The sequence below is a fragment of the Fusarium graminearum genome, chromosome 1 (genome assembly GCF_000240135.3).
Source record: "Fusarium graminearum PH-1 chromosome 1, whole genome shotgun sequence".
Lineage (NCBI taxonomy): Eukaryota > Fungi > Ascomycota > Sordariomycetes > Hypocreales > Nectriaceae > Fusarium > Fusarium graminearum.
In genome coordinates this window covers 9,000,352-9,025,854 of record NC_026474.1, presented here as the reverse complement: position 1 = coordinate 9,025,854, position 25,503 = coordinate 9,000,352, and the positions used below count along the sequence as shown (strand labels likewise).

Here is a 25,503-nt window from a genome sequence, read left to right as displayed (position 1 = left end):
TCGCTGTCGGCTGTGAGCCTGGCAGTCTACACATCTGGCTCGCCTACTGCAACTATTTTTGGTCTCTATGGGAGGCTACTCAGATCCCTACCGGAGAAGGATGGACTGACGAGGAGCGCATGCTCGGGCGTGAGCTCTTCTCATTGAGCGCCGCTCTCGAACTGTGGAATCAAGGATACGAGGCTATTTGCTATCGTCTTGGTGATAGCCACTTGCTTTGGGATCGCTGGATATCACTCGAGATGGAGTTACTAGCCAAGACTAGAACGCCCGATGGTATCAAGCGCATCACTCACCTCTACCGCAACCGACTGCTACTGACTCCGCATCTCACCTGGGACGGGACTTCTCAAAAGTTTTCCACTTTCCTCACTGAATACAACCCCTCTGCCTACGAGGACTCCATGAAGGATATTATCACTAATGCCCAGGAGACGAAACGATTGATTGCAGCGCGCGACCCATACGAGTCTGATCTGAGGAAAGCTGTAGACGCCGACGATATTGAAGCCCAAAAGGCTGCCTTCAACGCGTATCTCGAATGGGAAATGCTTCAGAGCAAGCGCAGCAACGACAGTCCCGAAATTGGAATCGACCTATGCCGCGGACTTTATGCCCGTGCTCTCACTGGCGCCCTCGCTACCGACCAAAACACCTGGTACGAGTACGTTGTCTTCCTTTCTTCGTCTAATACCAATCTCCAGGAGCCAAGCAGCCTCCTCGACGTGCTGCGAAGAGCAGTTCAGCATTGCCCCTGGTCTGGCCTTCTATGGAACCGATACATCATGTGCGCTGAAGAGGCCAGGCTTCCTTTTGGCGAGGTCGAATCCATCAAACATGCTGCGACAAGTGAGGATCAGTTGCTCAAGGATGGAATGGAAGGTATGATTGAGATGTACGTGGCGTGGTGCGGTTTCTTGAAACGCAATGCCATGGATGCTGCTGCATCTGACGAAGCTGTTGATGTTGCTGATGTTGGTCTCGGCGCGGCTCTCGAAGACGTGTCAGTCGTCGGGCAACGACTTTACGGCAAAGACTTCCAAGGCGATCCTAAATTTCGACTAGAGCGTATTTATATCCAATACCTCACCGAGAAGAAGGGCAAGGTTGATGATGCTAGAAAACAGTGGAACAAGTTGGCCTCCATGCAAATCCACGCCGACAACCATGACTTTTGGTTCCGGTTTTATATGTGGGAAATGCTCATCTTTTCATCTGGAGGTGGACAAGACAACAGAAGCCCAACACCTTCATCCGGCGGTGGCACCTATCGAATACCAACCCTGGCGACAGCAGTTCTTGCCCGTGCCGTCGCTCGCAGAACAATTGACTGGCCCGAGAAGGTGTTGGAGGTCTATATGCAGCATTGTAACGATTATGAAATGCCGCTGCCTTTACGAAAGGCTGCTGATCGAGTGCACAAGACTGGGAAAGAGGTCAAAAGGCGGAGGGAGCGTGAAGAACAAGAGAAGGCGGCGGCATACGCTTCCTACTACACCGCTCCTGAACCTGAGGAGCAGGCAGTCCAGTCATCACCAGGTGGTTCCAAGCGGAAAAGGGATATCGAACCGGATACCACGGATGGAAGTGAAAGCAACAGCAAACGCCAAAAGAATGGTTCCAATGGGGCAGGGTCTGACCAGACTCCTGCAGCACAGCCTCCAAAAAGGGATAGGGAGCATGCCACCATTATTGTCTCGAATCTACCTTTCGACGTTACGCAAACCAAGGTCCGGCAATACTTCAAAGACTACGGTCACATCAACAATGTTACGGCATTGGTGCACGACGAGAAAACCGATTCCTCAACTGCACTCATTGAATTTAGCTCATTCGAGGAGGCCCAGTCCGCCCTGCTGAAGGATGGCAAATATATGAACCAGTCGCGGCTGACCGTCAAATCAGGTCACAAGCTGACTGTGTACGTCACGAATTACCCTCCTACTGCGGATCAAAACTCCATTCGTAATATCTTTAGGGGTTGTGGTGAGATCCTCAGTATACGTTGGCCAAGCCTGAAGGTCAACACCCACCGACGATTCTGCTACGTTTCATTCCGAGACCAAGAGGCATCCGCGAAGGCTGTTGAGCTGAACGGAAAAGTCCTTGAAGAAGAAAAGAGCTTCAAACTCGTTGTCAAGTATTCTGACCCAGGACAGAAAAAAGCTCGAGAGGGCGCTCTCGCGGAAGGTCGAGAAATTCACATTAGCAATTTGGATCGATCAATAAGCGAGATAGAGCTGAAAGACGTTTTTTCCAAATATGGCAATATCACGCGTGTCAACATTCCTGCAACACTGGCTGGAAAGAACAAGGGCTTTGCGTTTATTGACTTTGAAACCAAAGAAGAGGCTGCGAAAGCTGTTGCAGAAATGAACAATACCAAATTCAGAAGCCAAATTCTCGCAGTTGCTCTTTCTAAAGAGTCCAGGATCAAGCCAGCAGCCAAGACTATTGTTACTGACAATACTAGAGGCTCGCCAGCACCCTCATCTCATGATGTTGATGGTGACCAAGCTATGCAGGATGCGTCCATCGAGGCTCAGGGCAAACCAAGTGCAGCAGAAATCTCAGCAAAAACTATTGCTGTGATGGGTTTTCCTGATACTGTCAACGATGCGCGAATCCGAGCGCTCGTCGCACCATTAGGTGCCATAGTCAAAATGACTGTGAAAACCGGGAATGGCGGGGCCGAGATTGAGTTTGTCGACGCAGCCATGGCAGGCAAGGCCAGTCTACAACTAAATAGCATGGAATTTGAAGGCCACAAGCTCCGTACAGGCACGCCTGATGACCTTCGAAAGGCAAAAGCGGAATACATCCCCGACCGTATTATCACGGGCAGAAAGAACAAGGATCATGAGCAAAAGCCAAATGGTCCTGGAGCCTCATCCACCATGTTCATGCCCCCAGTAACCGCCTTGCGTCGCCCAGTACTGGGGAAGCCTGGTCCACGTCGTGGTCTTGGTTTCAAACCCAGTAGTGCTAAGCCCACACAGAACGGCGAATCTGACACATCAGTCAAAAAGAGCAATGCTGACTTCAAGGCCATGTTTCTTGCCAGTGGAGGGAGTGAAGAGAAAAAGGAAGACAAAGGAGAGACCGAGAAGACTGAGCCGTAAGTAAGGAGTTCGGTTCAACGTTGACTTCGAGTGCTACATCGTGAAGCATAATGTAATTTACTACAGCCTGATGATATCCAATGGTCTATGGGAAGTTGAGGGAAAGATAGAATGAGCTGTACACCGTACAGTCACCGAATGCAATTATTTATGCCACACAATAACCAACGAATTTCGCACATTTGTTCTATAATCCAATTGTTTATAATATTCATATATACTGCAAGCTTTTGCAGTTGTGATTTCTTTTTGAATATATTGAGTATAAAGACCAATTGCCTCTGTGGACTGATTGAGTGGCCCGTTTCTGAAATTCTATCTTAACGCTTTTGGCTGCAATTGAAAAACAGGGGATCTCATCGAAATATATGTCTGCTCATGCCTTGATCGTCATCCCCGTAGTGGATCTATCTTGTCCAAAATCTTGTGTGAAGATCCTCTGCCAAACATCAAGCCACTTCTCTTGTTGAGCGGTAGGCAGCTTGCCTGGTTGTTTGAAAGACCGTGTCAACAGTTCGCGGAGACGTGTTCGGAGAACTTTTATGACCAACATCGTCTTCCAATCGGGGACTACAAAACGTCCTCGGTTTCCATCCAGAATAATTACTCCAGAATACATCTGCAATTTCCAAGTCAGTACTCTATGCATGTTGTGAAAGAAAGGAGATCTTACATCACATCTTACATCGCCGCACAAAAGAGCAATGGGAAATGCTTCCACGGCTGTAGCCTCGTGGGCGTGATATACTCTGAGCTATATGTTAGTACGATTGTAGAAATAGGCGGCTGCTGAAAAAACCTACGCTCTGGACTGCATGATATGATAGTACGACAGCCAGCGAAGATCAAGACGACCTCGATTGACGGATGACGGATGGAGGCTAATCGATTGGTTTGTGCCAATATTCCTCAGGCCCTTTGATCCTGGTGCATCTCTCACTAGGATCTTAGGATAGAAGCTCCAAGCTATAACTGATGCGGAAACAACATCGTTGTCACTGTTGAGGTTGACCCTTCGAGGGATGTCATAGAACTGCTGCTGCCTTCTTCCTCGTCCACCAGAGAATCGGGCACGGGATAGCGCTCGCCTCTCTTCTTCAGTCAGAGAAAGGAACCCAGAATCTGCTAAAGAAGTGAGGAGCTGTCCCTTGAGATCCTCGATGTTGGCAAGAGTTTGCTGACTCAAGAAATTCTTGCGGCAAAATTGAAATTCCTTCCCGCCACCGCCTGCAGACTGACATACCCTCTTCCATGCCAGGTAAGCGTTATATATAGTAAGGAGATCGGAGTCCCCACGGCGAAAAGCCATACGGGCATTATCTGCTTGAGTACGCTGACCAAAGGGTGCAGAGAAGGGCGACTTGGAAGATAGAATAGCAGCAGTGGTAATGGCCATGTCCAGACATTTGAAAATCACACCGTACAAGATCAGCTTGCCCAGAAACACGTCCAGTGGCAGCCTGGCCAGTTGATATCCAAGTGGTGTCAGTTCCTCGGTCTGAGTGAGGGCGCGAACGTCCACCAGCGCGTCAACCGCTCGACGAATGTTCTTGGCCGAGGGTGGATCGAGTGCGTCGCCCAAGGTCTCCTCAATCCCTCCAATTTTGCAGATTTTGACACGAATGGCCAAATCTTGCAGCGAGAGACGGAGCATCTCAGGCGTCTGTTGATCGCTCATGAGCTGATCATGGCGGAACTTGGTGAACATGTGAAAGCATAGGCCCTCTTGTACACGACCGGCGCGACCTCGCCTTTGCTTTGCATTCGCTCGAGAGATAAATGTATCGATCAGTCTCGAAAGCTGTCGTCTCTCATCGAATCGCATCTCCCGATGCTTGCCAGTGTCGATGACACAAGTGACATCAGGAATAGTAATTCCAGTCTCGGCGATGTTGGTAGCGAGGACAATCTTACGGATTCCTGGTGGCGGGACAAGGAATGCTGACTCCTGATCCTCGGTTGCGATTGTAGAATGTAAAGGATAAACAAGCCAGTCCTTAGCAAACCTTGGGTCTCCAAGAAGCATGTCGTTCAGCGTGCGGATTTCAGCAATACCTGGCAGGAAGACAAGAATGGCTTTGCTGAAGTCTTGGAGTTGGTCGTTGATGGCGATTTGAGCTATGAGTTGGAGAATCAGATCAAACTCGATTCGATATTCATCAATCTGAGTCAGAGTTGATTTAGTCCTTGATGAATAACTTGCAAGGCTCTTAGAGATATCGCTCTTTGTGTTCTCTCCCTCACTTTCAGCAGGGTCGTCATCCAGGTCCAACATTTTATCAGGTTCGGAGTCTGCAGGCGCATATCCAGTAAGCTCGATGGCATCCTCAAGGTATCGAACTTGGACAGGAAAAGTCCGTCCAGGAACGTTGAGGACTGGTGCACCACCAAGGTAAGCGGAGAAACGATCTGCATCGACTGTGGCAGACATGAGAACGACTTTCAAGTCTTTACGTCTGACAAGTAGCTTTTTCAGAACAATGAGAAGAAAGTCACTGTCAATTGTCCGTTCGTGCACTTCGTCAAGTACCAAATGTGTCACCTCTTGGAGATCATTGGACCCTTCGAGCATCCGCATGACAATACCGGTAGTTGCATACACCAGTCTTGTCTCTCTTGAGGTGTTGGCTTCTAATCGAATAGAGTAGCCCACGAGTGACCTGTTAGTCCCAAGATCATTTCTGTTCTCACCGAGCTCCTCGCTGACACGTCGAGCTAGAGAGATGGCAGAGATTCGCCGAGGTTCTGTGCAGTAAACCTTGCAAGGTCTTCCTTGAGAGAGCTGATGCTCTAGTAGGAAAGAAGGGACTTGAGTGCTCTTGCCACTGTGTAATGGTTAGTCGAGGATGTCGAGCGTGAAAGATTAAAGCGGCGTACCATCCAGTCTCACCACAAACAATGACAACCTGATTTCCATCGACAGCTTCTAATACTTGCTCTCTAAAGTGCCACATGGGCAATTGCATTCGGGATTGCTGCATTGAGTAAGTCTCACTGCGAACGATTGGTCCATACTGTGACTTACCAGCATCGTTTGGAATTTGCGGGTGCTAGATTTATCTGCCCAAATCTTCTGGTAATACTCGCCATTTGTAGTATTCTGCCTTGAGCGATCGTGACTGCCATCATCGCCTGCCTCGGTGGCATGTTTGCTGCCCCGTCCTCGGAATGCCCCTTGAATTATGACGCCGTCTTCGAGCTCCTGGTCGTGACGTTCACGAACTAGGGATCTTAAGTCCCTCATTACTTCTCTATCTTTTTCGTCAATCTGTGCTTTCCTAGCTTCGGAAAGCTCCGCCCAAACATCTTTCCACACGTGGTGGAGTCTGATAGCAACCTTTTCGTCCTTAGTGTTACCACTAAATGTATAGAATAAAGCTGCGGTAGAGATATAGGATTCTGACTGCTTCGAATCCGGTGTGGCTATGCTGGTCATGGTGAATGTAAATCGAAAATGGTCCGCCACGACTTCAACTTCCGATGAAGCCGCTGGTGGTGGTAAGTCTTGAGGTTTTGTCCAAATAATGTCCACAGAATGACGGTTTGCGAACGACGCGTCCGACACGATAGTGTATGTTATTTTCGCCATTGAATCCCTGGCGTTCATAATTAGTACCGTTGTTTTCCATTGTTGAGATTATGGTTGTCTACCTTGAGCGGCATGCTTCCTCGAGAGCTCGCCGAGGACTAACACCGGTCGATTTGCCAAAATCACGAATCACAACTTGATTCCCGTCGGCTGAATTAACAACAGTACGGCTTTCACCTGTGCTTGCGTCGACTTCATTCTGTGGCAGGGATGCGAACAGCCCTCCAATATCATCTTCTTCATCGTTGACTTCAGCCAATATCTCAGCAGCGATGCGTTCAGCTTCGTTGCTGATGTCACCAACATCAGTCTTTTCAGATGCGGGCTCTCTTTCCACGACCAAGTTCTCACCAGCTTGATCTTGCCTGTCGTGTTTTGCAGCAGCTAGCTGTCTCTCTAGATCAACTCTCTGGACCTTCCATTGCTGATCTGCCTCATACTTGTCGAAGAGCACATCCGACTCGATCTTTCTAATTTTGGCCTCAAGCTTGGCAATAGCAAGCTGCTCGTCATGTTCGTTGATTGGCAAGTTCTCGGGTCGTCCACGCTCATACTCTAACAGTTTTGCTCTGCTCTCCAAGTATTTCGAAACAAGCTCGTCGGGTTCTATATCACTATCACAAGCTACCGCCATCTTTTTATCAGGTGAGTTTCTGACTGGCCGGCCTTTGACCCCAGAAGATTTGTTCTTGCGGCCGTTTCGCGGATCTGCATGGCGAGGGGTACTTGAGCGACTTGGAACTGGACTATCCTGCGGAGTATCTACAGAAGAATCATGGTCAGAGCGAAGGAGAACCTAGAATACTAAGAGAACAAACGAACCAGTAGTGCTTTTGAGTATCGGCTTTGATTTAGGTTCGTAGTTGGGTAGCTCATCAGTTCTACATTCTCGGGCCAGCCAGTCGAGTGCTTCTTCGAGTCCCCAGATTGATTCTCTGCTTGTAGTTGAAACATTGGGGGCAATATCCAGAATATAGCGTATGACGGCGGCGACACGCTCGGTAGGAAACTCAGCCGCAGTCAAGGTTTGTTGTAAGGTCCAGAGGCGAATGATCATTTCTTCCTCAGGTAGCATCTTACCAGCATTAGTGCTGTCTGACGAAGACAAACTCGAAGCTGTGAAACGATTTTCAGCTTGGATTAAATCAAGTATGTGATTCATCAAGTCCTGAGGTAACCATTTGAAGCTATTGATAGTGTCGGCTTGGCTGCGAAAAAGACGACGATCGGTATCGAGCCGGTTCCGTTGACGCAAGGCATCCTTCTTCGTTTTCGTGGCATGTTTTTCGACAAGAATTTGTAGTTCAGATTCTTCTAAGTGTTTTTCGAATTCTTCGGGGCTCAGAGCCGCCTCTTGACTGTTGGCGGCGGCAGTCGCATTGCCAGCTGTTGACGAGGATGGAGGGGCATCTTTCTGCGTCGATGGAGGGGCATCTTGGCTTTTGGCGACTGCAGGTTTTGATTCGGGCTCGGTAACTTCTGGCCTGGGCTTGGAAGCGACCGAAGTGGTAGCGAAACCCCGAGCCGGGTTGGCAGCGGGTTTCTTTTTCTTCTTCGTACCGCCAGCCATGATGGTCAGCGACCAGGAGAAGAAAAAGGGATAAGTTGGCGTTAAGTTAGACACCCAACAGAAAGAGGGAGATGTATTCTCAGATTGAGGTAATCATGGGGTGATTGGCAGGTTGTTAGTGGATTCGAGGATGTCTTGTCCCTCGTGAAACTCAAGACAGTGGGATCTGTGTTTAGGTTAATGGATATCCTAATCACCGAGAGAAGGGTGTAAGAGCGAAGTGATTGCGGGTCGAGGTTGTGACGCAAGGGCTTTTGATCTAGTTGTGGATCATGATGAAGAGACAATGAGAGTGCCCGACAGTAGGTACAGTGCCAATGGTCCAAATTGATCATTGTCAATATTCACGCGAAGAATTGAAAATCTCGATTATGTAATTTTGTCATGGCTTACAGTTAAAACTCTCCTCTCAGTTTCTTCGCATCTGAAAGGGACTTTTAGTTACATGTGCATTCACAGGTACTAGGTACACATGTCGTTGAACGTTTCTCATCAGGCTCGACATGCACTTGAAGCAGCCTGGTCATTGGTGCCAATGATAGCACCCAATTCTACCTAAGTAACTGCCAAATTAATCTACCTTAGTAATCATTTATCTATCTACCTACCTATCAGAAGCCTAGAGGCAGCGGGCGTCTTTTGTCGTGTCGGCGATGCGTCACACCGGGATGATGCGAAGTTCTGGGCAATGACCTACTAACGGCAGGCATATGCGCTTTCAGGGCTCCTAACCCCACCAGCCCAGGCTGTAAGTGCTTGGAGGGGCAGGCTCGGGCCCGACAGCTCCAGGTAGGAAAAACAGTGGTGTTAGGTTGCTACCCGCTGTTGCTTCGACGTGGGGTCCAAGTCGGTAGGTAGGTAGGTACCTTTTGATAGATTTCCATAAGTTTCATTAACGGATTTGGTGCACGAAAAATCCAAAACACCACCAACCACTCATCACCAGACTACTTCGACTTACCCTTTCCTCCGCCCCGACCGAGGATACGCCTCAGAACCGGCGTTTGCGAGCTCTGGTAGCCCCAGATGAGTTCATCAAACCAAACGCTCACTTTCATTTCCGAACTCCAGAATGTCTAACGGCGACTCATCCGAACCTGGTGCCATGGTCACCCTCGACTTTATAACCATTAAACAGGCCCTGGCCTCGTCTTCGACCAATGTTCGAATCAATCAGCTACGCTCAATCGAGGAAAAGCTTACTCAAAAATGTGCGCAAGTCCCTGTAGTTCACCGAGGCCCATCAGCCCACTGACCCTTCATTCCGCAGCCGTCGACAATACCTCAACCGCACGTCTTCTTCAGCTCTTCTTCGGTACATATGCATTCTACACTGATCGACAGTCCCGACTATCCGTCCAGAAATGCCTTGTTGCCTTGATCTCAGCTGGTGTCGACTCCAAGACCATTGCCCCGCTCATCGCCGCCGTGCGCAAGGAAAGTCAGAAACAAGGCATCGCTCCTACCAACGCATTTGTACTCGTCGAATGGTGCAGCTTGTTCATGCAGCATTTTGACGCCTCATTGTGGGATCAATTTGCTTCCGACATCATTTTAACGGACGCTGATGCTTTGGATAAATGCCACCAGTCCTCCGCCAGGAAGTCTGTAGCCCACTCTGCCATCATTGTTACAAGAAGGGGTCTGCGAAAGCTTTTCTCATCGTCAGACTCGAGCGAGAATAGACTCTCCTCTTCTGTCGATATCTTAGCTTCCAAGAGCGCTCAATCCACCCCCAGGAATGCTGTCCTACTTGGTGTCATCGCTGGCGTATCTGCTAGGAAGGATCACCTGCGGCCTGTTCTTGATACTCTCAAACCCAAGTATTACGAATTTTTTACAAGGGAGATAATTGGCTCCCGTATCGCCGTTCCGGAGCACGTCGTGCTGGGGCTTGGTGACTTCTTTACTTCTTTCGCAATCCCTGAAGAACTCTCCAAGGAGCTGATCCCTGCTCTTGAGAAGGGCCTTTTGCGTGCGCCCGAGGTCATTCTTGGAGGCGTTGTCACGCCTCTTGTCCGCTCTCTACCCGAGAGTTTCGATCTTTCAAAGGTTCTCGAGCAGAGTCTCCTTAAACCCTTGTTGTCAAATGCCAAGTCAACTAATCCAGCAATTCGTGCTGGTGCCTTGGATGCCTTCCGTGCACTAGTGCGCAGATCGAACGATACTACCTCGTTGGAGAAGGTCATCAATGAGATCGCAACCACTCTCAAAGGAGGCAAACTCGCATCTCCCGATCATCGCATATTGCATGCACAGATGCTCGAAGCCACTCCTCTTTCGACGTCAAGTGCCGAACAGGTCGCCAGCGCGGTGGCCACTGTAGCTGCTAAAGAAGGAAACGAGGGCGCTTTGGCTGCAGAGACATCAGCATTGGCAAATGCCATAACCTTTCTACTGGTTCAAGATGGCGAAGTGCCCAAGCCTGTGCTGGACTCAGTTACTAAGGGACTTGCTGAGAAGAAGATCCCCTCTCGCAAGTACTGGCTACTCAGGGTAGGAGTTATCTTACAATCCCTTGCTGAAGCACAGTCAGTGTCCCCAGGTATGGTCACTTTTGTGGAAGCTGTTGTGCCTAAGATGGTCACAACCCTCACGGAGGTGACAGCCAATGCTGCCTCTGCTGCTCAAAGTGGTCTTGTCGTTGGTGCCTATATTCTGACGGCCGTGAGCCCACATATATATCGCTTACTTCCTGGCTCCACAGCAGAATCTTGTTTAACAAAGGCATCGGTCACAAAGCAATCTTTGTCTCTGGATCCCAAGTCATCCTTTCTTCTTAGCCATCGAATTTACTCGAAACTGACAGCAAACGAGGATCTCGCATGGTTTGCGCGCGCTTTGAGCTCCGTTTTTCAGAGCCTTGATCAAAATGTGGACAAGCACGTGGCTCTTGCTTGGTCTGAAGCTTTTATCCATCTAGTTACTGCTCACAGCGTGCCCGCTGCTATTCAGCAGGAGTCATCCAAACTCCTTTCTGATCTTTATGTCCGTAATCCACGATTGGTGTCTTCCTTCATCATCAATGGCTTATGGGATCATCTCGAGCATTCCGGGTCCGGTGACAAAGAACACTCAGCGACTGCGCATAACTTGATTCAGGTTGTGAAGTCTATTTGTTTGACCCCCAACGAGATAAGCAAGTCTGGTAAATCTGTTGCCAAGGAAGACCTTGAGTCTCAGGCAAACAGTCTCCTTGTTCTGGCACGGTCAGAGTTAATACCAAGAGCGAACTGGATCGACTTGTGTCTGAGAATGGAGTTGGATCCTGGTAATCTTGTGACAAAATATCAGGATGAGCTCATGGCTGAAATAGAAGCCAGGACGTCCTTCGATCAGAAGGTTCGCATGGCCATTGTCCCTTGAAACTGAACAAGAGGCCTTAGCTAACAGAATACTAGGTTAGGGTTGTTAAGACGGCTGCATACAATGCGGCTGCCGATCTGGCCTTTGTCGCCCCTGAGACCATTATCCCACTTTTGCTAGAGACATTGCGCCGAGATCTCAATGCAGAACAATTACAAGACATTGGTCCTGTCGAGGCTGCTATCTATAGAACTGCCGAAGGCACCGCATTTGTTGATGTCCTCGCAAAGAAGTCTCAGCAAGTTTTGGATAAGAACAAGAAGGATTACGATATTCTCAAATGGGAGGAAGAACTCAGGAGTCAACTAGACAAGAAGAAAGGCCAACAAAAGAAATTGACCCCCGAAGAGAACGCAAAGGTTAATGCCCAACTCAAGAAAGAGAGCCAAATTCGACAATCAATTACCGCGACCGTGGCGAGGCTCTTGCGAGGTATTGGCATTATTCGCAGCCTTGCCACTGGTCCGCCAACTGATGCCACTCAATGGATTGGGACTGCAGTGTCCCTTCTGGTTGGCATCATGGATGCTGGAGCCACACTGATCACAGGAGACGAGGCACCTTTGGCTTATCTCACTTGCGCTGAAAAGGTGACTGAGCGCCTGGGCCCAATGAGACCTTTCGTCGGAATTGCAGCCCTAAGATTGCGTGGCGTGTCTTTGTCGGAGAACTACCAGGAAGAGGCTGTCGAGGATCTGATTACGAGAGTTCTCTATCGATTGCGATTTGCGGGCGAACAGCGACCTTTCGACTCAGTGTCACTCATTTATGCCCTGCCGCTCGTGCTGGACCTTCTCCGTAAGGGTGGAGTTGGTAGTTCAGCAGATGACGCTGATGCTCAACTGGTTTTGGCTATCGAGTTCCTTTCATACCATACAGATGTCTGTGCCGATGAGGCTGTACCCCGAGCAGAGCTCCTCTCGGTCCTTATCAGTTCCATGCAGGCATATGCTCAGCATTACAAGCTCCTCAAGGACTGTTTTGCTGACATGTGTCGCTGCATCGCTCCCAACATGGATCAAGAGGAGATGGTTGTCTTGGCAAAGGGTACGTTGGTGCCAGAAACGCGTGTCAGGTCCACAGTGTTGCAGTCTATTAGCGCCGAAGTCGATATGAGCGACCTGGGCTACTCTGACGAAATCTGGGTTGCTGCTCACGACGATGAGGAGGAAAACCAAGACCTTGGCCGAGAAATCTGGGAGGAAAGTGGTTTCGAAGTTACGGCAGATATGCCGCTGAGAATGCTACCTTTCCTGGAGAGCAAAGATGGGCAGTTACGTCGTAGCGCTGCTCGTTCTTTGGCTGAAGCAGTCAGCCTTTACCACGAGGCCTTGGAAGATGTGCTCGAGCAACTCAAGTCTACTTACATTGAGCTAGCGAAACCCCGAGTTCAACAATTAGATGAATTCGGAATGCCCAAGAAGATGGATCTGTCCGATCCTTGGGAGGGCCGGCAAGGTATCGCAACTGCTTTCAGGGAGCTCGCTTCAGTTATCACGGCCGATCAGTTGGATCCTTTGTTCGACTTCCTTATCAACGCCGGTCCTCTTGGCGATAAAAATGGCGCGGTACGGAGTGAGATGCTAGATGCCTCGATCAAGGCGATCGAGATCCACGGCAAGACAATTCTCGACAAACTTATGTCGAAGTTTGAGCAGACTTTGGAACAGCCAGATACAAACAGTGATGCGGCCGATCGTGTAAACGAAGCCGTCATCATCATGTACGGTGCCTTGGCTCGCCATCTTAGCCCTGGTGACCCCAAGATCCCCATTGTCATTGATCGCCTGGTGGCTACCCTTAGTACCCCTTCTGAAACAGTACAGTATGCTATTGCCGAATGCTTGCCTCCCCTGATTCAGGCCTGTCCGGATCAGTCTTCCAAGTATTTCGGTCAGATTCTGGAGCAGCTTCTCAGTTCGAAGAAGTATGCTGTCCAGCGTGGCTCTGCATATGGTCTGGCTGGACTTGTCATGGGTCGCGGCATTGCATCACTCCGAGAATACCGCATACTCCCAACTCTAAATGATGCTGTGGAGAACAAGAAAGAAGCAAACCAACGTGAGGCCGCTCTGCTCGCTTACGAGCTCCTGGCCACTATGCTTGGGCGCATCTTTGAGCCTTATGTGATTCAGATCGTGCCTCAATTGCTGACAGGCTTCGGTGATGCCAATGCCAATGTTCGGGATGCTTGTTTGGCAGCGGCAAAGGCATGCTTTGCCAGGTTGAGTTCCTACGGTGTCAAGAAGATCATGCCGACCCTTCTTAACGGCCTGGAGGAGCAACAGTGGAGAAGTAAGAAGGGTGCCTGTGATCTTCTCGGTGCAATGGCATATCTCGATCCTCAGCAACTTGCTAACAGTCTACCCGACATCATTCCTCCTCTGACTGGCGTGCTCAACGACAGTCACAAAGAAGTCAGAGCTGCTGCGAACCGAAGTTTGAAGAGATTTGGTGAAGTCATCAACAACCCAGAGATCAAGTCTCTGGTTGACATCATTCTCAAGGCTCTCAGTGACCCTACGAAATACACAGACGAGGCTCTGGACTCGCTCATCAAAGTTCAATTCGTCCATTACCTTGATGCTCCCTCTCTGGCACTGGTTACCCGTATCCTTCAGCGCGGTTTGGCCGATCGTTCCAACACCAAGCGTAAGGCTGCGCAGGTTATTGGCAGCCTGGCTCACCTGACGGAGAAGAAAGATGTCATCATGCACTTGCCCGTGCTTGTGGCTGGCCTCAAGCTTGCCGTTGTTGATCCAGTACCGACCACACGAGCTACCGCTTCTAGGGCTCTAGGTTCTTTGGTGGAGAAGCTAGGAGAGGATACGCTTCCCGACCTTATTCCTGGCCTCATGCAGACCCTCAAGTCTGACACTGGCGCTGGTGACCGTCTGGGATCCGCTCAGGCTCTGAGCGAGGTTCTTGCCGGACTGGGAACAACAAGACTGGAGGAGACCCTCCCAACCATTCTCCAGAACGTTGAATCTTCCAAGCCCGCCGTTCGCGAAGGATTTATGTCGCTTTTCATCTTTCTTCCTGTCTGCTTTGGCAATAGCTTTTCCAACTACTTGGGCCGAATTGTTCCACCTATTCTTGCAGGTCTGGCTGACGATATTGAGTCCATTCGTGAGACTGCACTACGTGCGGGCCGCTTGTTAGTCAAGAACTTTGCAGCTCGAGCTGTCGATCTTCTACTTCCGGAACTCGAGCGTGGTCTCGCCGATGATAGCTACAGAATCCGACTCAGCTCCGTCGAACTTGTTGGAGACCTTCTATTTAACCTTACCGGCATCAAGGCTGGCACCGAAGCCGAAGATATTGAAGAGGATGAGAACATCAAGGAAGCAGGCGCGTCTCTCAAGGAAACCCTTGGCGAGGACAAGCGTAATAAGATCCTGTCAGCCCTATACGTATGCCGATGCGATACAGCCGGTGCCGTTCGATCAGCCGCCATTGCTGTCTGGAAGGTTCTCGTTCACAGCCCGAGAACCCTCAAAGAGCTTGTGCCCACCCTTACTCAGCTTCTCATCCGACGATTGGGAAGCTCCAACATGGAGCACAAGGTCATTGCTAGCAATGCCCTTGGAGAGCTTATTCGAAAGGCCGGAGATGGTGTTCTGTCGAGTCTCCTTCCTACTTTGGAAGAGGGTCTTCAGACATCTGTCGACGTTGATGCCAAGCAGGGTATCTGCCTTGCGCTGAGGGAACTTATTTCGTCCGCTTCTCCCGAGGCTCTGGAAGACCACGAGAAGACCCTTATCTCAGTCGTTCGTACCGCACTTACCGATTCTGACGAGGATGTTCGGGAAGCCGCTGCGGAAGCCTTCGATTCACTTCAGCAGATCTTTGGCAAGCGAGCAGTTGATCAGGTTCTTCCCTTCCTTCTTAACCTTTTGCGTTCTGAGGACGAGGCGGACAACGCTCTGCAAGCTCTTCTTACACTGCTTACTGAGACAACCCGATCCAACATCATCTTGCCAAACCTTATCCCAACACTTACAACGCCTCCCATTTCATCCTTCGATGCCAAGGCTCTCGCCTCCCTGTCCAAGGTTGCTGGTCCTGCAATGAACCGTCGCTTGCCCAACATCATCAACTCGCTTATGGATAACGAGATCAACTGCAAGGAGGATGGCCTTCGCGAAGAACTGGCGACGTCTTTCGACACTGTTATCCAGTCTATCGACGAATACGATGGTCTGAACACGGTCATGAACGTCTTGTTGCAGCTCCTCAAGCATGAGGACCACCGTCGCCGAGCGGCCACTGCATACCACATGGCCAACTTCTTCGCAGCTGCTAGCGTAGATTACTCTCGATACAGTCAAGATATTATCCGCTCACTTCTCAATTCATTTGACGACAGAGATGATGGTGTCGTCAAGGCTGCATGGGCAGCTCTCAGCGCCTTCACTAAGAAACTGCGAAAGGAGGAAATGGAGTCGCTCGTTATCTCAACACGACAAACTCTTCAGCGTGTTGGTGTCGCAGGAGCGAACCTGCGCGGTTTCGAGTTGCCCAAGGGCATCAACGCTGTTCTTCCCATCTTCTTACAAGGTCTCATGAATGGTACCGCTGATCAACGAGTCCAAGCTGCCTTGGGTATCTCGGATATTGTTGATAGAACAAGCGAGGCCTCTCTTAAGCCATTCGTGACCCAGATTACTGGTCCCCTGATCCGAGTCGTTTCAGAGCGTGCCACCGAAGTCAAGTCGGCCATTCTCCTGACCCTCAACAACCTGCTGGATAAAATGCCCACCGCATTGAAGCCCTTCCTTCCCCAACTTCAGCGTACATTCGCTAAATCTCTGGCAGACCCATCCAGTGAGACGTTGAGAACCCGAGCTGCCAAGGCACTCGGAACTTTGATCAAGTACACGCCACGCATTGACCCCCTCATTGCCGAGCTCGTCACTGGATCCAAGACAGCGGACCCTGGCGTCAAGACCGCTATGCTCAAGGCGCTGTACGAGGTTATTAGCAAAGCTGGCGCCAACATGGGCGAGGCTTCTCGAGCTTCTGTCTTGTCACTTATCGACATGGATACAGACGAGAGAGATGAGGCTATGACCATCACTAATGCTAAGCTACTGGGCGCGCTCATCAAGAATGTTCCTGAAGAAGCGGCTCTGGGTCTGTTGAAGAACCGGGTGGTCACCCCACACTTTACCCATTCTTCTGTTCTTGCTCTGAACTCGGTCCTGGCCGAGTCCCCTGATGCTCTGCTTCAAAGCTCCCTGGTCGACGACTTGCCCGACCTTCTTTGTCAGGGTGTCATTAACAAGAACGTGAGTTGCACTCTGAATCCAGGAGATGTTTTGTCAGTAAACTAACTCTTTTCAATAGGTCTTTGTCGCAGACAACTGCATTCTTGCTACTGGAAAGTATCTGCTGTCAGATTCCGCTAAAACCTTTGAGACAACCAAGGGTATCTTTGAAGCCTTGGCTTCCGTTATCCAGCCAGGCAATGCGACCGATTCGCGTCGACTTGCTTTGGTCGTTGTTCGTACCGTCAGCCGCAACGATATGGAGATGGTTCGGCCCCATGTTGCTCTGTTGGCACAGCCCATATTTGCCAGCGTTCGAGACCCTGTCATCCCTGTCAAGCTCGCTGCGGAAGCGGCATTTGTGGAGTTGTTCAATGTGGCGGATGAGGAGAGCCGCATCTTTGACAAGTTCATGGCCGGTGCTGGGGCTGACCTAGCTCCCAACACCAAGAGAAGTATGGGTGACTACTTTAAGCGTGTTGCTATGAGGCTGGGCTCTCAAGCCCGCGAGAGGCGCGAGGCCGAGGGTGGACAAGGAGGACTCGGGCTATCGAACGATGAGGCTGAGGATGAAAAGGAGATTTGGAGTGTAGGCAAGGTTGATGTGGGGAGTGAAGCATTCACGTAATGTATAGATTCGATTTAGAGTTCATACATCTGTCATTGTTATAGTGGCAGACTGAGTAAATACAAGTACAAACGATTCAACTGCAGTATACTAAAACATCTATCTACTTGATAGATTGTTGTTGTTGTTGTTGTTGTGTGCACGAGCATTTATGGCGAGCAGTTCCTTGACAACACTTTAATAATTACTGAGCATCATGCTATTTGACCAAAGCAATTACGTCGATGAAATTGAAACTGCAAAGGATAATCAATTGATGAGAGACGTCTACGAGAACCATTGACTTTACAGATCCTACAGTTGTACCTGTGAATTGAACAGACTACCTACCTGAAGTGGCAATGAGACCCTAAGTGGCGCGCGTCACGTGCAACGGCGGTGACTCATGACTCTATCAGAGCCCTCGCTTAGTGGAACAAATTTGGCATAGCGCACTGGAACCCACAAACCATTCCAACCGTGTAGGTGCAACGCAGAGAAATTCTGGCCTTGCAAACCCCTCTCAGTCTTCATCCAACATCCATCGAGGACCCGGCCGTCACCACTAACGACAATCAAGATGTAAGTATATCGAATCGATCACGACACGCGAGAAGGCGATGCAGGAGGAGCTTTGGTGACAGTATGAGCTGGAAACAAATGCTCTTGATGGCGTCGTCACGGACTCGGTCGCTGTCAAATTATCAGAGGGGACTGGTGGCTAATCGATAATTTTCTTTCTCGACTACAGGGTCAACCTGCGAACTCAGAAGCGCCTGGCCTCAGCGGTCATCGGCTGTGGCGAGCGCAAGATCTGGCTCGACCCCAACGAGCAGAGCGAGATCTCCAACGCCAACTCTCGCCAGACCATCCGAAAGCTCATCTCCGATGGCCTTATCATCCGAAAGCCCGTCACCCAGCACTCGCGATCGCGCGCCCGCGAGCTGAACCTCGCCCGACGAGAGGGCCGACACCGTGGTTACGGTAAGCGTAAGGGTACCGCCGATGCCCGTATGCCCAGCCAGGTCCTCTGGATGCGCCGCCTCCGAGTCCTCCGCCGTCTTTTGGTCAAGTACCGTGCCAGCGGAAAGATCGACAAGCACCTCTACCACGAGCTGTACCACAGCAGCAAGGGTAACGCCTTCAAGCACAAGCGTGCCCTAGTTGAGCACGTATGTCTTATCCACCATGTTGCCCCATCATTGGGGCCACATCGAGGTATGCATGCTGACATGGAGATTTACAGATTCACCGTGCCAAGGCTGAGAAGGCCCGCGAGACCGCCCTCCAGGAGGAGATGGATGCCAAGCGTGCGAAGAACAAGGCTGCCCGTGAGCGCAAGCAGGAGCGTGCGGCGGCGAAGCGAAATGCCCTCCTTGCCGAGGAATAAATGTAAGCCTAGTGGACAACGACAACATTTCGGTCTTAAGAGGAGGCTGCATACGGAGTCTACGGGTTGGGTCTTTTTTTATGCCCTTCTGGTTTCTACACTTGTACCGGCGGGGTTCAGGCATGTAGCATTGAAAATGGAATCGATGATGCTCGGATGCTTGGATGTTTTCCCATTCATGACCTTGACATGAGTACTTGCTTTGCTCACCACCGCGTTGAACGACTTCTACAAGTGATGAAAATGATGTATGCGTATGCCTTGATCTTTAATCCATGTGATGTCTGATCTGTATTACCGGCTCGATTGTCGAAGGTGATCAAGGTCCACCTTTGAGCCGCAACTTTGTAATTCTTGGTCGTGGGAGTGTCATGAAACAGAATTATTCACAAGCGATAAACACATGGTAAAGTTGTAATCACAAAATTATTATGGGCGGATGCCATCCGGTATATCTAGAAGACAAGGATAGCAACAAGGGATAAACTGAATTCATGGAGTGTTCTACCCAACTGGTGAAAGTGAGAAACGATTGGACAACATGTAGATGTTCAATATCAAACAATAGGTTAGATGAGGCCGGCATATTGGCTCCATCAACCTTGGTAGTCAATATCTAAAATTCAATAGATGGGTTTCAATGCTCAGTCACATCACGCCCTCAGACCTCAGGTTCATTATTGATAGCCGCCACAATAATTCCGTGTGGCCGGTGTTAAAGGGCACTTCCTATCGCAAGGGTTCAATGGATCGGGACCATACCAAGGTTTGTTACTGGAGAACCCAGATACTTTACTTCACTCACTGTCCGCGCTGTGGGGGTTGGCTACATGTCGCTAATCCAACTGGAGCTCTTGTGTAAACAACAGACGTTAAAGATACAAATTACCTGGTGGCTGACGCAGCTTCATAGATATACTACTAAGTACTAACCTACCTGCTTATCTCCATACCGAGGCATTCACAGGGTGAAGAGCAATTCTCTAGGTAGGTCTATACATATTTCTCACAGTATCCTAATAAAATTAACCACTAAAAGGTACATGCTGTGCATGTCATCACCCTTGCGAGCTGTAGGTACCTCCTCGTAGGGCCCACCAAGTTGAGTACCACGTTATTCTTTAGAGGTACGAGGTCGGCTTAGTACTTTTCGTTTAGACCAATGCAGCATCCATGAGATCCATGCTTAACATTCGAGTCTCGGTCCTGCCCGGGCTTCCTCCACCTCCACCTCCACCTCGCCCACTCCCACGCCCACGCCCACGCCTTCTGCACTAAATAAGTCCATCGTGTCAGTCGATGACGTTCTGAGCGATCGCGCCGTTGGACAACCACAACCACATCGTGAAGTCGTGTTGGTTTTCCGTGAATACCTATACCAGGACAGCCATCTTCTTTCTTCTGCCAATCGTACTCTTACTGCCCGATTTCCACATCCGACGACCAGCTCTACGCCCCGCCATGTCTCTCACAGGCGTGAGAGGCACCTCCCGTGTCTTGCGTACCATTGCGAAGCCAGTAGCCATATCAGCAACATGTACTCGCCCAGCTTCTTCATTAGCCGTCGAGGATCAGCAGCAGGTGCGTTCTTGTTCAATTGGATCTTTCAAATAAGCCTGGCAACTAACAAATTTCAATTTCCCCTACTGTAGGCTCTCTCAGCTCACCTGAACAAAGCTGACCCCGCCGTCTTTGACATTATCGAGAAGGTTCGTTGCCTTGCTGATTAGGGTCCCCCCGTGCCTCTGCTTGTTTACTAATTGGCTTGATAGGAGAAGAATCGCCAGAAACACTTCATAAACCTGATCCCTTCCGAGAACTTCACCTCACAGGCTGTACTGGATGCTCTGGGCAGTGTGATGCAAAGTGAGCTTTGATTCAAGGCCAGTCACGGCATGTGCTAACCACAGGTGTTGTAGACAAATACTCAGAAGGGTATCCAGGCGCCCGATATTACGGCGGTAACGAATTCATCGATCAATCCGAAAGACTTTGTCAACAACGCGCTCTGGAATCATTCGGCCTCGATCCGAAACAATGGGGGGTGAACGTTCAAGGTTGGTTAATACGAACACCATTCGAACTGCTATAAGTCTTCTCGCTACGGTTCTAATTATTTTGTTCAGCTCTGTCCGGCGCACCTGCCAATCTCTACGTTTATTCCGCTTTGCTCAATACACACGACCGGCTAATGGGTCTGGATCTACCGCATGGTGGCCATTTATCGCACGGGTACCAAACACTGACCAAAAAGATCTCTGCCATTTCAAAGTACTTCGAAACTCTACCATACCGGTTGAATGAAACGACTGGATACATTGATTACGAAAAACTGGATGAGGTGGCGAGCGTATACAGACCAAAGATTATCGTTGCTGGCGCAAGTGCATACAGTCGACTTATTGACTATCAGCGTATGCGAGAGATCTGTGACAAGGTCAACGCCTACCTTCTTGCCGATATCGCTCACATTTCTGGTCTAGTTGCAGCCAAAGTCATTCCTGGACCTTTCGCACATGCAGATATTGTAACTACTACAAGCCATAAAAGTTTACGAGGACCCCGAGGTGCCATGATCTTTTACAGAAAGGGCATTCGAAGACAACACCCTAAAACCAAGGAGGATATCCTATACGACCTCGAAGGTCCAATCAACAATTCCGTCTTCCCCGGTCACCAAGGCGGTCCTCACAACCACACAATTACAGCCCTCGCCGTGGCTCTCAAGCAGGCCCAAACTCCTGAGTTCCAAGCTTATCAGTCTCAAGTGCTAAAGAATGCAAAGGCATTCGCGAAACGGTTGAGTGAACCCAAGGGCAAAGGCGGCTTAGGTTACAAGCTTGTTAGTGGGGGGACAGACAACCACTTGGTCCTCGCCGACCTGAAACCACACGGCATCGATGGTGGTCGAGTAGAACGCGTGCTGGAACTAGTTGGCGTCGCAGCCAACAAAAACACAGTCCCTGGAGATCGTTCTGCTTTGGTTCCTGGCGGTCTTCGCATGGGTACACCTGCCATGACCACGCGCGGCTTTAACGAGGACGATTTCGTCCGCGTCGCTGATGTTGTTGATCGCGCTGTCACTATCGCTTCTCGCATTGACAAGGCCGCCCGGAAGGCGGCGGAGGAGAAGGGCGATAAGAGTCCTGGTAAGATAAAGGTTTTTCTAGAGCATCTCGGCGATGGTGAGACACAATCCGAAATCGTTCAGCTGCGAAGCGAGGTCGAGGATTGGGTAGGCACATACCCTGTACCATGGAACACGTCACAATAACATCCCTTTGGCAAATCGGTTAGGTCAATCATGGGCTTATGAATTGACACCAACCTTCTCTACTCGTGGCCGGGGAACAACAACACGAGCCGCAGCTGTCTCGAGTTGGTACTCTAGCTCGACAGGTGTATAGTGCATATCGTGATCCACGACCGTTCTGTTCCTGGTTATCGGATAATTACTTACGCATTCAACTTTCGTACAATATAACTTGCGGTTCGTGGGTTCAAGAATGAAAAGACCAAGTAGGATACGAGAGATTAGTCTGGCTGTATTTATCCTACGGCTCTTTGATCTGACAGCTGTTCCAAAATATCGCTACAACTCCGAGCAATCATATTACAGCTCAACCGCCCATGAATACACAAGTCTCTGGTCCATCAAACATATATCCTAGTCTCTACCAAGCATTTTTCTCGTGCTCGGCCTTTCTCCTACCTTCCCATAATACGCCCTGAGGTTTTCTAAACCATCAAAAATGTTCAGGCCTGCTTCTTCTACCATGCTGTGAAGAACTGGCCAGATCGCGAAGTCAGGCAGCGACATCTCTGTGCCAGCAATAAAGGGTTGTGCATCGTCTTCTGCAAAACCGTCCCAGACTTCAAGTTCGTGTTTGAGGGATTTGATATCTCGCGTGCCGTTGTCGTCGGCCTTGGGCAGGTTTCGCCAGGTATCTAAAAATGTCATGGCACGTTGGAAACGAGTGAGTCGGGTTGCAAGTACCGCCGGAGCTTGCAGAGTGCTGCCAGAAATACCGATGCCATAGCGAGCATCGATGTACAACATGACAGCAAAATCACCTTGCACAACAGATTTATCCTTATCCATGAGCTTAACGACGAGATTATCAGAGTTCAATGGCTCGGATCCCGTTGTTATACTTCCTTTTGCATGGTTTACACCAAACTCGGCCAACATTAAAGCAATGCGCATGTTGGTAATTGGGTCGCGGCAAGCAAAGAAACGAGGCGCGTTGCTCATATGCAGCACGTCGAATCCCTTTCCGTAATGCGCATCCCAGTCAAACTCTGTGGCATGATTCTCTGTTCCGAAAGCCTTCAGCATCTCAATGGCTTCGGAGGATTGGCCGTTGATGACGGGACGAGACTCGTCACGGGTCTTGGCTTTAGCGCCTTGGCCCCAGATAAGAGTCTCCTCGCGGTTCAAAAAGGTCCCAATATGTCGAAAGGTTAGAGATATTCGGCCTCCCTCAAAAGCAAGTTCCGCCTCGGACTTTTCTTTTTTGGGTCGCTTATCCTGGCGAATAGCGTGCAACCACTTCATATTGCTACACAGACCTAATCGACACAGTGAATTGTGTGGGAGTTTGGCACGCTGAATCGTTCTCTTCGAGTCTATTGGCGATGATGCTTCATCTTGAGCAGCGTCTTTGTCCTTTCTCTTTGTCCTGAACGTGAAGACTCGTTCAGCACCCAGGCTCACATTGGCGATATATGATCCTTTGACGATATCCAAGGTTTTATCGCTGTGTTCGGAGATGTAGTCGGTACCATCTCGGTAGTATTGAATCAGTACGTGGTTCAGAGGATGGCCCAAGTGCTTCTCTGTTTCGGTCCTGATGGCCTGAACGATCGGGGAAAACGGCAGCAGTGGCGGTGATTCATCGGATGGGTGTCTATAAACTGGGATACTTCCGTCTGAACCAACTTCACCCTGCACTGCGACAAGTCGTGGGACTTGCCCGCCCTGATGGGACATATGCTGCCACTGGATCTCCCCACGTAGCTTATCGAATATGCCGTCGGCTAGAGAATCAGGGAGAGCATTCTCGATGATATCGGTATCACCTTCGCAAAGCCCCCTTTTCCCAAGGTTATCGTCATAGCTTTCCATTGTTTTCTTGTCTTCCGGAGTTTCCTGCATCTTGCGTGTCGGAGTTGTCGACTCCTTGGTTTTTTCTTCATTCTGTTTATCGTTCAATGCGGGAGTTGTTTGGATGGGCTTTGGCTCGCTCTGTATTTTGTTTGCTGAAGCTGATGGCTGATCACGATGATCTTCATCTTTATCTTTGACAGAGCCCTCCGAACGGTACGAGTTGATGACAGATACTTCATCAGTGCTTTGCAGCAGGGTGGTTGCTTGATCTGCCCTATCTTCTACTGCATCCGGAATCTTACCATTGGTAGACGAATTCTCGAGCTGTGCAACGTCGGGCGCTCCACTCGCCATAGCCTGGTTCACGCTATCGGGCTCTTTGGTCTTGGGCAATTTGGTTTTTGAGTCATGGCCTTCTACTACACCTGTTGGCAAGACCTTTGGTGGGGATGTAGTCGATGAGAGTGCAGGGCTTGGTAAATCTGAAGCCAGCCTAAGGCTTGTCATATCTTTGACAAAATCTGGGGTAGTACTCTTCTCGCGACCCTTGACTTCTTTAGAACCTGGCTTGACGGTCTCCGCCTGTTCCAGAACCTTTGATGGAGTAGGGTGTCGGGCGTTTCGTGACTTGGGAGGTTTCGGCTTGGGTTGTATTACCTCCATCACCTCGTCGTATGAAGCGATCTCACACCCGGTGAGTTCGATCAGAGAGGCTATTGCTGCACTCTTCCTTGACTCGGTGCGATAACCGCAGCAGTCATCAACAATGGTGATGGCCATGCCATGCCCGGCAGCCTCTAGGGCTGTCGCGTACACACCAACATTGGTCAATGATCCACATATGAAAAGCTCCATGACCATCTTAGCTCGTAAAACGCGCAGTAGATGAGTTGACTGGAAGGCCGAGTAGTGAGATTTAAAAAGCTTTGCGTCTGTCTTGTGCATCGAGTCTTGGATGACTGAGGCAATCCGGCAGCCAGGCGTGTCGGTTTTAACGCATACAGCATCCTCATGACTGAGGAAAGCTTCCTTGTCTGGCGGACCACCAGCCTCGATTATCTTTTCAGGGGGGCTTGGGCGACCCCGTGAAAACCCTTGTGCTGATTTGGGCGCCTTGTCGGTGATAACAATATCTTCCTCTGGTGCATGTCGCGTTTCGCTGAACTGAGACTGGACCCAGACAACATCACCTACATCTCGAAACGCCTCTGAAAGTTTGACAGTGCGCTCAACAAAGCCCTCTGGTTCGTTGACAGGTAAAGCACCATCTTTGGATATGAAGTCCTCTTGAAAGTCCACTCCGATGAGAGCTTTGCGTGTTGTGATTTGCGGCAAGGAGGCCTGGTCGAAAGAAAACATGGTGGATGGCAAAGCGCGGGAATAGGATGCGACAATGCCTGATAGGGAATAAAGAGATTGCGAAGATGTGTAAATATATATATCTTGAAATGGCGCGCCGTGAAAGTTCAGCTTCCAGCC

General features: G+C 49.9%; 7 protein-coding genes across 7 annotated transcripts; 5 read left to right on the top strand and 2 right to left on the bottom strand.

Annotated features, from left to right (window-relative positions):
• Nucleotides 1-242: 242 nt before the first annotated feature.
• On the top strand, nucleotides 243-3,237 carry FGSG_09876 (uncharacterized protein; the record flags this gene model as incomplete). Its single annotated transcript, XM_011320478.1, has 2 exons — nucleotides 243-3,118; nucleotides 3,189-3,237. The coding sequence occupies 2 exons, from the start codon at nucleotides 243-245 to the stop codon at nucleotides 3,235-3,237; spliced, it is 2,925 nt and encodes a 974-aa protein (XP_011318780.1).
• Nucleotides 3,238-3,498: 261 nt separating this feature from the next.
• Nucleotides 3,499-8,281, bottom strand: FGSG_09875 (uncharacterized protein; the record flags this gene model as incomplete). Its single annotated transcript, XM_011320477.1, has 7 exons — nucleotides 3,499-3,741; nucleotides 3,808-3,871; nucleotides 3,926-5,782; nucleotides 6,000-6,097; nucleotides 6,148-6,718; nucleotides 6,774-7,473; nucleotides 7,534-8,281. 7 exons carry the CDS (start codon nucleotides 8,279-8,281, stop codon nucleotides 3,499-3,501), a joined length of 4,281 nt encoding a protein of 1,426 aa, XP_011318779.1.
• Nucleotides 8,282-9,386: 1,105 nt separating this feature from the next.
• FGSG_13666 (uncharacterized protein) lies at nucleotides 9,387-11,003 on the top strand (the record flags this gene model as incomplete). Its single annotated transcript, XM_011320476.1, has 3 exons — nucleotides 9,387-9,492; nucleotides 9,552-10,948; nucleotides 10,989-11,003. 3 exons carry the CDS (start codon nucleotides 9,387-9,389, stop codon nucleotides 11,001-11,003), a joined length of 1,518 nt encoding a protein of 505 aa, XP_011318778.1.
• Nucleotides 11,004-11,584: 581 nt separating this feature from the next.
• FGSG_13665 (uncharacterized protein) lies at nucleotides 11,585-17,545 on the top strand (the record flags this gene model as incomplete). Its single annotated transcript, XM_011320475.1, has 3 exons — nucleotides 11,585-11,623; nucleotides 11,683-16,938; nucleotides 16,997-17,545. 3 exons carry the CDS (start codon nucleotides 11,585-11,587, stop codon nucleotides 17,543-17,545), a joined length of 5,844 nt encoding a protein of 1,947 aa, XP_011318777.1.
• Nucleotides 17,546-18,030: 485 nt separating this feature from the next.
• Nucleotides 18,031-19,181, top strand: FGSG_13664 (60S ribosomal protein L19). The gene is made up of 3 exons (XM_011320474.1): nucleotides 18,031-18,106; nucleotides 18,276-18,696; nucleotides 18,771-19,181. Coding segments are annotated over exons 1-3 (567 nt in total). The 5' UTR covers nucleotides 18,031-18,104; the 3' UTR covers nucleotides 18,915-19,181.
• Nucleotides 19,182-20,375: 1,194 nt separating this feature from the next.
• Nucleotides 20,376-22,188, top strand: FGSG_09873 (serine hydroxymethyltransferase; the record flags this gene model as incomplete). Its single annotated transcript, XM_011320473.1, has 5 exons — nucleotides 20,376-20,495; nucleotides 20,567-20,623; nucleotides 20,687-20,780; nucleotides 20,834-20,971; nucleotides 21,041-22,188. The coding sequence occupies 5 exons, from the start codon at nucleotides 20,376-20,378 to the stop codon at nucleotides 22,186-22,188; spliced, it is 1,557 nt and encodes a 518-aa protein (XP_011318775.1).
• A 393-nt stretch (nucleotides 22,189-22,581) lies between these two features.
• On the bottom strand, nucleotides 22,582-25,432 carry FGSG_09872 (uncharacterized protein; the record flags this gene model as incomplete). The annotated part of the gene is made up of 1 exon (XM_011320472.1): nucleotides 22,582-25,432. Exon 1 carries the CDS (start codon nucleotides 25,381-25,383, stop codon nucleotides 22,582-22,584), a length of 2,802 nt encoding a protein of 933 aa, XP_011318774.1. The 5' UTR covers nucleotides 25,384-25,432.
• Nucleotides 25,433-25,503: the final 71 nt, after the last annotated feature.